At 37.3% G+C, this 16,560-nt stretch overlaps 1 protein-coding gene across 3 annotated transcripts in view; it reads right to left on the bottom strand.

Moving 5' to 3' along the window:
* PLCL2 (phospholipase C like 2) overlaps positions 1 to 16,560 on the bottom strand; it is a 107,374-nt gene that overhangs the window by 17,236 nt on the left and 73,578 nt on the right. For all 3 annotated transcript variants that reach the window (XM_075493098.1, XM_075493100.1, XM_075493099.1), the window contains exon 5: positions 8,579 to 8,654. In XM_075493098.1, coding sequence (XP_075349213.1) covers positions 8,579 to 8,654 — 76 coding nt within the window. The remainder of the gene's footprint in view (positions 1 to 8,578; positions 8,655 to 16,560) is intronic.

Genomic DNA, 16,560 nt, shown 5'->3' with positions numbered 1-16,560 from the left:
TCAAAAGCAAACGAAATACTTTTCAAAAGAGTAATAAATAAGTAATAAAAATGAAATAAACATTAAATATTTTTAAAATGGAAGGAAAATACCATACAGCTCTTAATTTGGTTACCACATTGCAGCTCAATTACTATGTACACTCATCTCAAATGCTTACAAAGTTTCTGTGAATAATTTGCATACACAGACTTGTTCTTTACAAGAAAGAAAATCCAAGAAAGCACTTTATACATTAAAATATTTCTTCCTACACTGTGTAGGTTAAACGGTAACATAGGAAAGGAAAGAATTCTAGGAAAGAACATACGCTGTAAGTACTCATTTCCACATATAAATATTTAATCTGCGCATACAACTGCTACACTTGGCTACATCTTTGAAAGCCAGGGCTTTAATTTTTTACAGCATTAAATATGTTTCTTAATATTTTTATTTCAGATTATGTTCCTTAAACACTCAGGTATTTCAACCTCACAAAGAATTTCCTCTTAAAACGAAGTTTATCAGAAAAGTGATTGGGAAAGGAGTCTGGCTACCAGATCACGTCAACAACAAATCAAATAAATCATATTAGAGAAGCAACAGAAGTCACTATACTTGTAAATTCTCACGTTTTGCTTACAGAACACTTTTCACAAAAAGATTTAAAATATACCTTAATAAATTAATACTTAGAGCACCTCTATATTATCTAAGTATCAATACTAACTACAAAAACTGAGTCTTAACAGGAACATGGATTAGATCAAGTACTTCCAAGCATCTACTTCCCACTGAAGTCACCCAAAACATTTTACATCATAACTAGAGAATGAGAATTTCTTTGCAGATTCTGAGTGTGCTGTGCTTCAGCTTCAAGAAGCTCCAAGTCTGAATTATTTGCATTCAAAATATTTAGATTAATACTTGATGAAATAATAGATTAATTAAATTAGTTGTTCAGTATTTTTTAATTATTTCAACTTCTTTGGCAATGTGCAGTATCTCTGTAGTAAGTGGAAATGTTCCCCAGACACAGAGAGCCATGTACTGCCTCTACTTAGATGGTTAAAAATACATTTTGGTGCCTGCTGCCCTTTTATTCTTTAAAAGTAGCAAAGACAAATTCTATGCCTGAGATAACCTTCTTATCCCAACATCCCAAATGACAATGGCATCACAGCCTGCCAAAAGTCATCCTTTCTGCAAGGATTAAATTAGTATTTAGTCTTCCAATCCAGACTCATCCAGTTCCATACGCAATCACAATAATTCAGTTTTCAACATAAGACACTTTCTTTAATGCTGAGGAACCACTTATGACATAAGATGGTCACCAACTTCTTTATGAACCACTGTCAGAAGAGATTCAAAGTAGCTGTAGCACGAAGCTTACGCTTGTTATGAAGTTACGAAGAGGACATCTCTGACATTTGGCCTTGATTTAATTAAAACTCAGTTACTTCCACAGGTCAAGTAACCAGCTCCACCTTCCTCAGCCACTTTCAAGAACTCTCCTGTGTAACATTAACCTTCTAGACACCAAAGTCAACAAAATGCATATCAAGCTACAAAACACAGAAAACCCACACACCAACACTTTTTGTGTACCTCCAAAACAGCAGTCCTACAAAATACACAGAGAACCATGCCTTCACATATTAAAACATTTGCTCTGAAAAGAAGAATCTTGGTATTTCACCCCCAATGTAGGGAAAACTTTCATCCACAAGGACAGTCCTCCATGAAGACGGACTACATTTCTGAATGTGGGTGAAGCTAAGCCACTACCATGTATGAGATTGAATTAATGCTGCCAATAAAGGGCAGAAACACAGAGCTACGAGGGAGAGGATTTTTTCCACAGACTGCTGTTTCCATCTTTTATTTATCAGCCTTGATCCTCAAGAGAGACCAATGAAAGTCTAAGGAAAAAAGATCCTGATTTTATTGAGTGCTAGAAAGCAGACTTAATAAAGACATTGATTTATGGCATGTTATAATTTCTCCCAGTCTTCAGATCCTGCTAAGCCCACGGTTGTTTCACTGGCAACAGTAATTACTATCTCTTTCACTTCCACAGGAACGTAATTTCTCCCTTTTTTAATATCACTTTCTGCTCGCAGAAGTTGGGTACCTTTTTCTTTCAAATTGCCTGGTTAATGCAGTTAGTTAAACCAAAAGCCATTTCCCCAACACATAATTGTTATTGTTTGTTGCTATTGTTTAAAATATGAAGAAGGGGCATGTATACCTGAAAGCCTGTTCAATTTTTCAGCGCATCAGCTAATAATGCATATTACAAAATTTGTCTTTCGACCATACTGATTATAATACTTTACTAACTCTGCTTTTTTTTAACCCCCATCTATGGATAGGTTGGAACTGTTGGTTAGTCTCAGTCAGCAGCTGTTGTACTAGTTATGTTGTCACATGTAGACACAGATAATCCATGGGGGAATAAACGGACTCCTCATCCTTTCCTACTGTTTTGGATTAGACTGTAGTTACGATAACAGTGTAGCCTTTGAGCCAATCTTAGGACATAAAATGTCTGCCGTACTTGTGCACTCTAGTATACTTCTGTAACTCTTAAGAGATATAATTAATCTTGCCTCTTTAATCATTTTAGCAGGTAGAAGACAACTGCTAAAAAATATGAATTACAAGCTAATATAACAGATAAACTTTGTAAATATTTCTGTACTGGGAAAGGCTATTTAAAATCAAGAGTTCTATTTTAGCTTCTTACAACTTTATTCTGATTTCTAGTACATAACCGAATTTCCCAATCATTTTTGCTCACTGAGGCTGCTGAAAGTTGAACATACAGCTCTAGATAGTCATCATTAATACGATCTGATCTACTGGGCTAGAATTGCATTAACAGTAGGGGAAAAAAAGGCTTCATATGAAGGGGCAAACTCAGGAGAACAATACAAAAGTCTGTGTTAGTTTAAGCGTTTGCCCTGGAGCAGCGAGATCATTGAGAACATCTAGAAGTATGGGAGATGTATCCTAGGAATCATCCACCCTTGTTCAAAATATATCGGATTCCCCCAAAAACCACCACCATCCAAGGTATTCCGGTGAGCTATGAACGAGGAGCAATATATGAAAAATATGGTGTATGACTGGTGTGAATAACAATGGAGAGACAGATTTGAACACAAAGAAAAAAGACCAATCATCTATTCACCTATGCTACCCAAGTTGATCTAAGTGCAATTCTTCACTTCCTCCCCTTCCCCCACAGTAGAATGTGGCTTCAAGAATATTCAAGGCACAGGAGAGGAACAGGGTTACAGACCCAGGGAGTGTATGCAACAACAGTATAACCTGAGCTGCTGTGGAGCTGCACCTGGAGAATTCCACCTTAGTGGAATTGTTTGAGGAAGAAGGACAAATAGGAAGAAAAAATGTAGAAAAATGGAGCAGACAGAGTAAAAGAGGAAAGAAAAAAAGAGGTAAAAACAATGGAGTGAATACAGAAAGAAAGTTAAGAGACATATAAAGAAAAGGATTGCCTTGAATATGCCCTTTATTGACACCTTTCCTTAACTATCGGAGACAGCCTGTTGTGCTAATAGACCTTCAAAATGATGTTGTGACAAGTGTGGAGAAAGGAGTTAAAACAATTTGATAGCTGGCTTAGGAAAAATGGGAACAAGGAGAAAACAGGGAAAAGCAGGTATTTCAGAAGAGCGGAGACTGGCTGACAGGGGCCTCAAAGTGCTGTTTTAGTCATAGCAGGTGATGTTGGAGTTTATGAAGTCCAACGGTAACAGATAAGGCAGCATTTCTTCACTCCCTACATATGAAGCCATAGTTTAAATGCAGTGGATTCTAATCAAAAGTCAAGACTTGATGAAAGGCAGTATTTCAGAAGACAGGGATTAAGAAATTCTGCTGGACTATGTAAACTCCACAGTACTCTGACCATGGACACTGCAAATTCTCTCTCAAGTCAGGGATAACTACAAAAATGTTGAGAACAACTCATCTAGTCATTCTCTTTCACTGTTTAAATAAAAACTCAATTGCATGCCTATATACCCAGTCAAAAGTGCTCCTCAATATTGAATTATATAAAATTTTTTTCCTCTATTAATGGATTATCTAATCTGTACATAACATATAGCATAGAATATTACTTTTTCTGCATCTTACATGCTTTGTTTTGGTGGACCATAAGTCTAAAACCAATTTAGAATGCAAATAACGGGAAAAATACTAAAAGAAACAGCTCAGTAAACATGTCGTTTTGCTGAAAAGCTTAAGCAGTAACAGTGGGGAACTGAGAGTTACAGCTATTTGAACAAAAGTTATTTTATTACTTTAATTTTCAACTACAAAAAGTATTTGCAGTGCTTGTATGGCCATCATCTTTTTCTGCATGCAGCTCAGATGTAACTTTTTCCCAATTGATATTGCTGTGCACTGTGTTTATCTTTGACAGCATCCAGAATGGCTGGATATTCCCCTTCTTGAAACTGTATCCTCTTTCTGACACTGCTGAATGACTGCTTTGGAGTCCATGTTAGAAAATGTACTCATTTTATGTCTTTTACTACTTGCATTATTTAAGAAACTAAGTCCCTCCTGTTTCAGTCACTGTACAGATGGAATAAATAAGACAGTCCCTGCTCCAACAACTTAGAATCGAAGTATGAGGAAAAAAGAGAACAGATGGATAAAGAAAGAGTGGGGAGTACAGGGAAGCAAAGAAAACTATTTTGGTTAAGGTGGTAGGAGGGCATGTGTCAATCCAGCTATACTTGTGGGATAATTTTAAAAGCCAATTCAAAGGAAGTAGCCTGGTGGATGTTTACAGCGAGCCTGTGGGACAGCATGAGAGAATGGATGATGATGGCTGACAATCCATCAGGCAGTGGAAACGCTTGCTACCAAATGAGCAAACACAAGAAAAAAGTGAAAGCAGCTCAGACCTGACGTACAATGAGGAAAAAGTAGAGAAATGAATATAGGGACAGACATCATCAAAACGACAGCCAGGAAAATGACGTACAAAAAGCAAAACTATAATGGTCAAACACAGAGAAAAGGATAGTGTAGCTGAGATCCCAGAATATAAGAACGTGAACAAGAGTTCTGGCTGCACAGATGACTAGGGAAGGTTATATCTCTAAAACCATACAGAAAAAAAAGAGATCTGAATTATCAGCACACAGTGCTGGAATGCATATTTATGTATGATATTAGAAGTAAACTGACACTGTTAGAACTGTATACAATAACTTCATTTCCTGATTTAAAACAGAAAACTCAGAGATAATTTCTTGTAGGTATTGTCAAGGCTACTTTTTCTCCTACACACATTCATTTACCCTTACTGATGTTACATTTCACACCCTGGTTTTATAACTCTGTGTCACAAGATCCTCCTGTACTGTTTCACAGTCAGATCTACATTTGATTACATTCAGTAATTCTTTGTCACCAGCAAACTGTGTTCGTGCATTATTTGCCCCCCTGATCATTTAATGAATACTTGGAATATCACACGTCCTTTTGAGCTCCCACTGCTGAACACCAAAAGGAATTCCTAAGATGTGTTTCTCTCTTTTAACCAGTGATGAGCTCAGGCAGTGTTTAAATTATAAAGCAAAAGAATGCAATGGAAGATTCAAAAGAGAAGTACAATGATGATGTGAGTTGGGTACAAAGGAGGCCAGGGATGGGGTAAGGTGACCTGGACATTCAAATTCTTTACTCTAGAGAAGATACAGGAGCACTTTATGTCTTCAACAGATTAAGGGGATGGACTGGATTATCTTTAAATTCCCTTTAAGCACCTACATTCTGTTTTCTTGCAGGATCTTCAGCTGGCTTAATAGGAACAAAATAAATGGCACTGCAATCATTTTGAAGTTATGCAGATTTTTTTCTTAATTCTGTTAAAGAATAAGAAGTACAGTGGGAACCAAAGCAATATTGTGTTCCCATATCTTTTCATTAGTTAATGTATCTAAAATGCTTTCAAAGACTATTTAATTAAGAACAGAATGTGTTGAGCTGAAATTAATATGCTGATATAAAGAAAATAGAGAAGTTTTTTCATACGGTTTAATTTTAAAGAACCAAAATGAGGAGAGAAGTTTATATTTAAATGTTCTTAGAGAATAGTAATAGCAAAGCACCTGAATTCTGGAAAAAGCCGTCTCAAGAATCGTATCTTTGCTTATTCAATAGGCCATCAACCTAAGTAAGAAATAATGGTGCATTTATTTTAAAATTAGTTCTGAATTTTAAAGGAGGCCAAAAGTCTTATTATTAAACTTAAGTTAGAAAACGGTTTAATAGAGTGAGTCCACTTTGCCTATTTAACAGATTTCTCTTATAAGCCTGTTCACAACAACAAAGTACTGCCTATTGGCAGCTTGAGTATTTCTTCTTATTTTAGGAGCTTTTTCACTCTTTGAGCCACAGAACAAAGCAGCTCATCAAACAAGGGCATAATTTTGCTTTTTCCTTATCAAGAAACTACATAGGAAAACGTATAATCTTTTACTCAGAATTAAATAGAGTAGCATCTACTGAGATCATGAGATCGATTAGTCATAAGAAAATCTTCAAAACCCATTGATATGAAAAGGTAATTCAGTTCAGCTCATTCATCTTAAAAAGTACCTTGACCCTGCAGGGCTAAAGCTGCCCTAAATAGCAGGATCTATTACATAATCCATACTTAGGCTTATGTCACCCTGCTGGAGGTTTCTCATTTAAATGAGATCAAAATCTCTTCGCTATTTAACATGGGCTTTAAGTCTTTAGCATTCTTAAACAAAGGATTCTTGGACCCAGCTGCACTTCATGTAAAATAAGGTTGTAAGACTCAAGAAAATCAGATATATGCAAGTTTATGGGAATCTATATGAGCTAGTTGAAAGCAATCTTTCCTGAAGGGCAACAATTCTAAAATATGAGGTAAAATAGGCAATTAGCTTTTGCCTTACCTCTAACCAAGGATCTAAACCGCTTGAGACGCTGATGAAGCTAAAAAAATATGGCACACTATCACCACAAAGATGGAAGACGACTCAAGAAGTAAGCGTAGAAGTCTACAAGACAATGTCCTTATGGCAGCGTGATATATTTTGAGTTTGGTATTTTAGATAAATCTCTGCATCTACCAAGAAGATATGTGAAATAATATTTTGTCACTCATGGTATTTATGATTATTTACATTTGATAGCTTGAAGTAAATCGGACAAATTAAAATTTTCAAGGATTTTCATAGTTCTGTGGTTTGACTGGAGTTCACAGAGTCTGAGGCATGTGTGCTGTGAATAAGGGGGAGATATAGAAATTCAGAGTGGGTATGCCTTCCTGCTGTTGATCTGAGTTGGAAGACATTGCTAACAGAAAAGAGTTTGTAAAGGAAGGGTGAGGGTGGAAGAGCATTATTTTTTTCTTTTCAGGAAAAAAGAATGAAGAAAAGAGACTGAAATTTATAGGAGAGCAGAGAAGCGGATCAAAGAATGGAAGAAAATCATGGAAGATGATGGGAGCTGCAGGATGCTGAATATCAGATAGATAAAAATGTATTTGTATATAAAAAGCCTTTGTCCCAATTGAGTCCCACAAGACATGGTTGTAGACACTTTGACTGACTCTCTGGCAGACTTCCTGTTTCTGATGCAAAATGCGATGCATCAGTACTCTGAGCAAATTTATAACATTGTTAAAAAATATTTAAGCAAGACCAAAAGAAAACAAGCATGATTAAACAGCAAGGTCAGACATGCTATTCAAAACAAGAAGGAAACCTTCAAAACTCAGTTGTGTCCAAATGAGAAAACCATTACAATATATCAGGTGAAAAGGGGGCAATTTGTGAAGGGATTAAGAGCTAACTATACAATCTGTTTCAAATATATATCAGAAACAGGAAAACTTTCAGAGAATCTATGGGACCAATAGGTAATAACAAAGTTTAAAAAAAAAAAGACTTTCTGCATCCATGTGGTTTGAAAAGCCTGCCGCAGAAGATGTAATTGTCTGCAAAACCAGTTTTACTCTGAATAGATAAAATAGTAACAAATCAGCAGAAATAGAGGGTATCTACCCGATGGATCTAGAGAAATGCAGGGACGAAATATCTGAACTACTGTCATGTAATTATCAGAAGGCAGGGCTCCTGAAGACATTAGGCTACCATGTCAAAAGAGGAAAAGTTCTCATGTAGTAAAAGGGGAGATAGTAAATGGTTAAAAAACTTCATTAGGAAGGAAGATCATTTTCTTTCCTTCCTGTAATCCTATGTTTGCATTTGTGGAAATGACTATATTGAAAAGCTACTGTCAATATATTAATGCTCATGATTTCCAAAGTCAAGGTATAATTCTAAGGATCTTTGATTTCTATGATTTGAAATGTCCTTTTCACTGTTATTGTATGTGCCTAAATTACAATAACATCTTTTTTTGTTTGGGGTTTCTTTGTTGTTATTTGGTTGTTGGTTGGGGTTTTTTTTGCTACGGTTGAATAAATAAACTCGATTATAAGTTTTGGGAAATAAAGAAAAATGCAGTAAGTTCTGTATAATATTTTTTAAAAATAGCTTGTACTTACCTGCTTTCTGACACTGTACTATCTTCTCATATAAGCTATCTGTATTTTCAACTAGAGTCCTGATGGTCTGAATCATCTGTAGAGAAAATAAATTAAAATATATAGAAATATCAGTAAAATTCAATTTTTACTGAAATTTTTTAATCTGTAAAAGATGCTTCAGTTTGAACTCAAATTGATAATCTAAGTTGTTAACATAATGAATACATTCATTTTCCTGGTCATGACCAGAGAGAGAAGTACTCTAAATTAACCTAAATACGATGGGTTTGGGCTGGAATCTGTGAACATTGAAGTAAAATATCTACTCCATAATTCATTGCCTATCGAAGCAAGTGGAAATCACACAGCTATTTAGCAGGTAATTCACTTTTGGTGGCCTGGGTGAGATACCCTGGACGCAGGTTTCCTCTTCCTCACTCACTCCAACATTCAGGATGATGACCACTCAACCACCCAGTGCTTCTTTTTTCCTAGGGATTTCTACTCCCATTGCTTTTCCAGATTTGTTCCTCTACATTTTCCCTTTTTGTGGCTTGACCTGTACATATGTATGAGATAACAGTCTATGGAGGAAAACAAATCACTCAAGGCTGGTACTGGAAGATAAGGAAAATAAATTATTCCTTTACCTGATCTTTCTAAACAAAAAGCCTTTCATGGAAGCTCAGCTGAAAGCACACTGATTAAGATGGAACCGTGCAGATTTTTCAGCCTAGGGTATGTATTGAGAAGTAACAACTTTGCTTCGCACCTTACCCACTGACGTCTCTGGTATCCACTCAAGCAGACAGATTTCTCGGCACTAAAACAATGACTAAAGTTTGACATGTTACTTATGTGGGTGTTCATGTGGAACTTTCTTTTCCTTAGGAAACCACAACTGCTGTTATGAGCAGGAATGTTCCATGTTGCGGGGAAAAAACCCCAAACCTCTCTAACACTCTTCCTCAGAGAAATATTACTTTAAGAGGCATGACTATGGTAGTCCTTCCTCACGCATATTAGAAGGAGCCTTCTCCAGCTGAGTGACATTGAGGCTGTTTCTCTGAACACTGCTCTAAGTGAGGCATAAATCAATTTGGAGAAGCAGGCAAGGAAGCCTCAGATTTTTAATCATGGCAAGTGTACAAGCAAGTGAGGAGGAAGAACATGTACACAGATGTAAACTACAGACTTCTATTCTTTTCAGCTACAGAAAAATCTGGTTTAAGTAAATGACAAAGCATTTAAAAATAAATCTAGTTCTGTTTCTATCATTTCAATTTAAAATTATAAAGAAAATTATGCAAACCCCAAAATTTTTAGTTTATGCTACTTATAAACAACACATGAGTAAGCAACTTCAGAGTATGTGGAGGTCATCATACCAGATAATTTAATCTTCACATCCTGATTAATCTGCACTTAATTTGAAAGTATCTATTTATCCTGATTTATATTATGTCAGTTTTAAAAAAAAGAAATGCAAATTATAATAAATGAGGAAAAAATAACTTGTTCAGGTTGCTAAGCTGCAAGTGAAATATTTTAGCTTGCCCATTTCTAACTGGATTGTTCTTTGAATATAAATATCAATGTTCACTCAAGCAAAAACTGCCTATAAATAGAATTATGCCGATTACTAATTAGGTGCAATAAATTGAAGACAACTATTTTAAAAAGAAGCATACTTAAATAAGAGAATACTATATTTTGCCCAGATAGGCTTCTATAGGGAGCACTGCAAACTGACTATTCCTGATTTGCAAGGAGAAAGCTGCATTTCACTATGTTTCATTACTATTCAGTCTTTAAAACAGTATTCAGAAATTGAAATGAAGCCACTATAAATTTGCTTGAAAGGCAAGGACTTTACCTGTTTCAATACGTATGTCATGTAACACATTTGCTTCTGCAATGCACTTAAATGAAGAGAACCAAAACACAACTGACTTCAATCGCAAATGTACTAATAACTGACATTGTTTTGCTAAGTGGCTGAAAGGATACTGATACTGTAAAGCATCCTCCACTGAGCTTTTGCTGCATTGAAAATCACCTTGAAAAATGAAATGCTGAACATGTATGGCTCTTGTTCACCACGCAGTCACCTTTTAGTATGTATTCAGCTATTTGTTAAACGAGTCTTACGGAGTTTGAATATATAAATTCTTTCTGGTGTTCAAGCCAAAATTATAACATTATGAAAACATTCGTGTAGATATTAACAGAGACTGAAAGACTTTTGGTAGACACAGCATATGGAACAACTGACTATAAATGGTTATATTTAAACAGAAAATTAGCCTGATCCAAATGATACTTATATGTATGTGTGTGCTTGGTATGAAAGTGAAGTAGAAAATCATGAGTAAGCAGGAGCTTCAGTGTGAAAAAACAGTATGTCTGCAGTAGAATGAGAAATTAAATTCTCAAGGTAAATCAGTTGTGGAAATTGAGGAGAAAGACCAAGTAGAGTCTAGTATGTATTAGACTAGTCTACTAACAGTCTAAACAAGCCGATCAATAAGCAGGCATTTGCTAACCACAGCCAACTTTGAGACTATTACCAGTGACAAAACTGGAAAGAGAAATGCAAACAAACTTAATAGGGAACAACCAGTTACCAGCTGATCATTAAAAACGTATTGCAAATTACCCACGCCTATTCTAAGAAAAGAACAGATATTGTATGAAGTTTAGTAGCTATACTTTCTAGCAAGTCTTTTACAATATTAACTCCCATCTCTAAAACTCCCATCTCTAACCTATGTTGCTTTTTTCTGGAAGTAAAGGTTCCAAATATCCAACAAATATATTTTAAATACATAATGTATAACACTTGCTGGAATTGCTTCAACTCTCTCTGCAGTTCCTGCCCCCCCACCCCACCCCAATCTTAGTATGACCAGAGAACTGCTCTGGTACTCACTACATACTGGACTATCTTCCTTTTTTTTTTTGGTCAATGGAAAATGGGAAATGCAGAATGGTATGCTTTATGAGCCTTGAAGTCATGACATTTTTGCAGAGACCAGGCTGACAGTTTGATCTATTCGTCAAGCTCTTTTTGTTAAATCATGGAACCATTTTACCTAGTTATCAGAAAAATTGTTAGTAATTCTAACAAAAGGACAAATGTCAAGAAAGATGTAAAAAAAAATATTTAAATTACTCTTAAGGGGTTTTAGAAATAAACACGAAATGATTAGTCCAGAGTTCTCAGTGAGGATTAGAAACCTGTATTATTATATATTGTCCCTGCCTTAAAAAGCATGATGACAATGGTTAGAAATCAAAACAATTCTTGCTTCAAACTGATGGAACTGTGCTGCTAATAGTACCATTCACCACTTATGTGACAGTGTCTTCACAAACCAAATCAAAAAGTCATATACTTAAAAAATGTATCTATCCTCTTTCTCAGCAAAACAGAACTCTCATTAAGAGAGATAGTTACAGAAAATTAAAAACAGAATATACATGTCTAGACTACCCTTTAGGCTTATTTTTTATGTTGCAAAGCTTTGTTAAGTCTGTTTGGTGGTTGTTTTATGAGAGAGATAAGTGCTATGAACTAACGCTGTGTATGTCTATGCATGTATATAAGTGCTCACACGTATGTACACATGCATGTATTTTGAGACCATTCATTCAATTTCAGCTGAATTTGAACAAGTGAAGATCTATTTCTACTAGGCTCATGAAGACAGGTCTTCTGGTAGAAGATAGAACATCCTGTTTAAGCTCCCAAATTAGGGAAAAGATGTAGATTGAACTCAACCCTAAATATTTTAAACATCACATTTAATAAAGAATAGAGACCTTGAGAAAGAAATCTTTAAAAAAACCCAGGATTTATTAATTCCTCTGCATGTGGAACTGGTTGGTAGTACGCTAAGACAGACATCAGCTGCATTTTAAAATGGAAAAAACAGCCAATGATAAACTGTGTCTGGCTGCTGAAACTCAGTGAGAGAAAATACCTTCACTGACAGAGCTGGAATACCAAGGACGAACTTTATTTTTAGCAAGTAAAGCACACTGCACATTTACATTTTGAAATCTGTGAATATGTGTTGCCAATACTGTTAGACCTACATTCCAACAGTAAAAGTGAAACCATACTTACAGTAGGTATAAACCAAATCTTTATTAAAATGGCGCTCTCCACAAAATGCTGCTCACATTCTCCTTTTGTCTCAAATCTCAGCACATTAGATATACTTCTGAGACCATAAACTACACAATTTCTGAAAGCAGTTTAGTATTCAGCGGCCAAACCAGTGCTCTTAACAGTAGTAATAAAAATGTAATTTGCATTTTCCAGACATTTTATTAAGTCCAGAATAGTACAAATAGCACCAATAGCAAATAGCACTTCATAAAAAAGGAAACCAAACACAGGGCATCCCAAACTACAATATATAAACTGCTAATAGTATCTGCACCATTTCAAAAGATGTGTGTGACCCAGAGAGGGTCAGAAGTTGCTACCATTGCCCCAAGCAGTAACAGCAAGGAAAGGAACTCTGGTAGGGACAGCATATAAACACTTCTGTTCTCAAGAACCATTATATGTACCAGGAACTCAAACAAAATATGCTCAGTTCTAATTAAATATATGTATAAACTGTATCCAAGCAGTCCAGTATTCAATGTCAATGCACCAGAAGGCATTTTTGTTATGGCACTGGAACAAGCAAAAGAATTGTTCTTAGTCCTTTCAGTGACAACTGCCAGGGTCAGCTTGCTCTGAACTTGCATAAAGAGTTATTTTGAACTATATATACTGCCTTTGATTTTCCGCTGGAGAATAATGGTGTTGTAGCAATAAGGAAGGAAATGACTGGAAAATCAGATTGTAAACTCATATTAAACCTCAGAACTCAAATGAATTGTTCTGACGTTGTGGATGCCACTGAAAGCAGTCTGAAATGTCCAACTTTTAACCAGCACCACCATAAAAAACAGAATTGGACTTCTAATAAGCAGGCGACTCATGCTCAAATTACTCAGCTCAGTTCAAAACTCAGTAAGCAGTGATAAAAACCTTACGCCTACCATGCTTGAGACTGCCAGCACCACTAGATCAGTGCTACTCAGTTTTCAAGAGTAAAGGAACCTCAAGTTCAAACAGGAGTGATAAACAGTAAAGAAATATGTTGAAGGGATTGCGAAGTAGCATCTTAACAGACGGGACAATGTACCTTTCTCTGTCCCAAGTTCAAGTTACAGTCTTCCAGAAGACCTCTTAGCAGAGCTTTAAAATATCTGAAAAATACCTTGTTAAGTCGCATAGAAAAGATAACTGAAAAAAGATAGCTGAACAGTTTTCAGAGATTACAACTTTCTGATGACTACTACTGACAAGTCATGAGACATGAAAAAACCTGCAAAGGCCCCAGCAGAACTGATTTTTATTATTTTTCTTTTAAAGTTTTTCTTCAAATCCTAGAGAAATTTAAGAAATTATCACAGAAAGTGCACAGCCAGTCCATGAGTTGAGTAATTTATGTTATATAAAGCCGGTAATTGATTGGCAATAGATACACTGAGTCTTGTTTAACAACAATTTCATCAAACGCAGAGATATATATGTGGGATGTACCCAGGAGTCTTGAGGGGGCAGATTGATGTCATTGCAAGGCAACTCCCAGTTGTCGTTGAAAGCTCATGGCAATCAGAGGATGTTCCCAAGGACTGGAAGAAGGCAGATTTCACTCCTATCTACAAGAAGAGTAAGAAGGAGGATCAAGGAACTACAGGCCATTCAGCCTCACTTCAATCCCTGGGAAGGTGGTGGAGTAAATCCTCTGGGAAACCATTTCCAAACACATGAAGGACAAGGAGGTGATTGGGGAAAGTCAGCATGGATTTACAAAGGGGAAATCACACTTAACCAACCTGACAGCCTTCTACAATGAGGTGGCTGGCTTGGTGGAGGAGGAGAGAGCAGTGGATGTTTTTTATTTTGACTTTACTGAGGCTTTCAACACTGCCTCTTGTAACATCCTCATAGACAAACTAAGGAAGTAAGTAGAGGCCAGATAAGTGGGCAGTGAGGTGGACGGAAAACTGGCTGACCAGCCAGGCTCACGGCGTTGTGATCAGCAGCATGAAGTCCATCTGGAGGACAGTCAGTAGTGGTGTGCCCCAGTAGGGGTTGAAACTGGAGCTACTACTGTTTAAACATCTTCATTTATCACCTGGATGATGGCTCAGAGCACATCCTCAGCAAGCTGACAGAAGATACAGAACTTGGAGGAGGTTGGATATGGCAGATGGTTGTGCTGCTACTCAGAGGGACTTTGACAGGCTGGATAAGTGGGCTGACAGGAACCCTATGAAGTTCAAAGGGAAGTGCCGAGTCCTGTACCTGGGGAGGAATGACGCCATGCACGCACCAGTACAGGCTGGAGGCTGACTGGCTGGAAAGCATCTTCACAGAAAAGGACCTGGCTGTCCTGGTGGACAACAAGTTGAACATACCTAAGGAATTGCATTGCCAGAAGACCGAGGGAGTTGGTCTTTCCCTCTACTCAGCATTGGTGAGGCCATATCTGGAGTGTTCAGACCAGTTTGGGGCTTTCCAGTACAAGAAAGATATGGACTTACTGTCCAGCGCCAGGCCACAAAAAGAGTTAAGGGACTGGAGCATCTTTCATATGAGGAGAGGCTGAGAGAGCTGGGACTGTTCAGCCTGGAGCAGCGAAGGCTCAGTGGGAATCTCGGGTGGTGAAACACTGGAAGAGGTTGCCCAGAGAGTCTGTGGAGTCTCCATCCTTGGTAATATTCAACAGCCAACTGGACACAGTCCTGGGCAATCTGCTCTACCTGACCCTGCTTTGAGCAAGGCGGTGGGACTAGATGATCTCCAGAGGCGTCTTCCAACCTCAGTGATTCTATGTAAATAACGATTTGAGTAAAGTTCACATCTCAAATCAAAAGAAATTTTTAGAACTTAACTTTCTGGCTCAAGACAACAATCAATAACAACTTCATTATAGATAAAAATCAGGTGTGTGGGTTTGCCCAGACAGTCCGAAGCTGCTCTATAATGAAGAACAACTGATCTTTCTACTACCCAAGTATAGCCCAAAGTGCCAAGATAAGAAAACAAAGCTGCTAACTGCTACTTCTCTACACACAGAGGACTCCTCACATCAAACTACATTTGCTTCAAAGCAGTAAGTTTTTTAGCAAACATACTGTCTAAATTAGAAATTATTTATCCAGCTATGCAAGAAAATAAATTTAGCACAGAAACACAGAGTCATTGAGGTTGGAAGGGACCTTGGGAGGTCATCTGGTCCAACTCCCACTGCCCAAGCAGGGCTACTTAGATCAGGCTGCCCAGGACCATGTCCAGATGGCTTTTGAGTATCTCCAAGGGTAGAGACTCTACAACCTCCTTGGGCAACCTGTTCCCATGCTCAGTCACTCCCACAGTCAAAAAGTGTTTCCTGATCTTCAGACAGAACCTTCTGTGTTTCATTTCATGCCTCTTCTCCTAGGCACAGTTTCGTGCCTGGGCACCACTGAAAAGAGCCTGTCTCTGTCCTCTTTGCATCCTCCCTTCAGGCATTTATAAACATTGATGAGATCCCCCCCCAAGCCTTCTCTTCTCCAGGCTGAACAGTTCCAGCTCTCTCAGCCTTTCCTCATAAGAGAGATGCTCCAGTCCCTTCATCACCTTTGCAGCCCTTTGCTGGACTCTCTCCAGCATGTCCATGTCTCTCTTGTACTGGGGAGCCCAGAACTGGACACATTACTCCAAGTGTGGCCTCACCAGTGCTGAATAGAGGAGAAGGATCACATCCCTCAACCATAACATATATCATATATGATGGTATCATTAAGTTTCCCTTCTAGACTTTAAAACACTGTCCTCTTCTGAGACTAATGCAGCGGAAATTTCCATTATGCTTCCTGAACTCAGTGGCATATTAGGATATAAATGTAATGCTGTACCGAATTGACAGTGGCAGTATATCCCC

This window comes from Mycteria americana, chromosome 2, assembly GCF_035582795.1.
Source record: "Mycteria americana isolate JAX WOST 10 ecotype Jacksonville Zoo and Gardens chromosome 2, USCA_MyAme_1.0, whole genome shotgun sequence".
Taxonomy (NCBI): Eukaryota; Metazoa; Chordata; class Aves; order Ciconiiformes; family Ciconiidae; genus Mycteria; species Mycteria americana.
The sequence above is the reverse complement of the archived record's forward strand: the minus strand, read 5'-3'. Positions and strand labels throughout refer to the sequence as shown.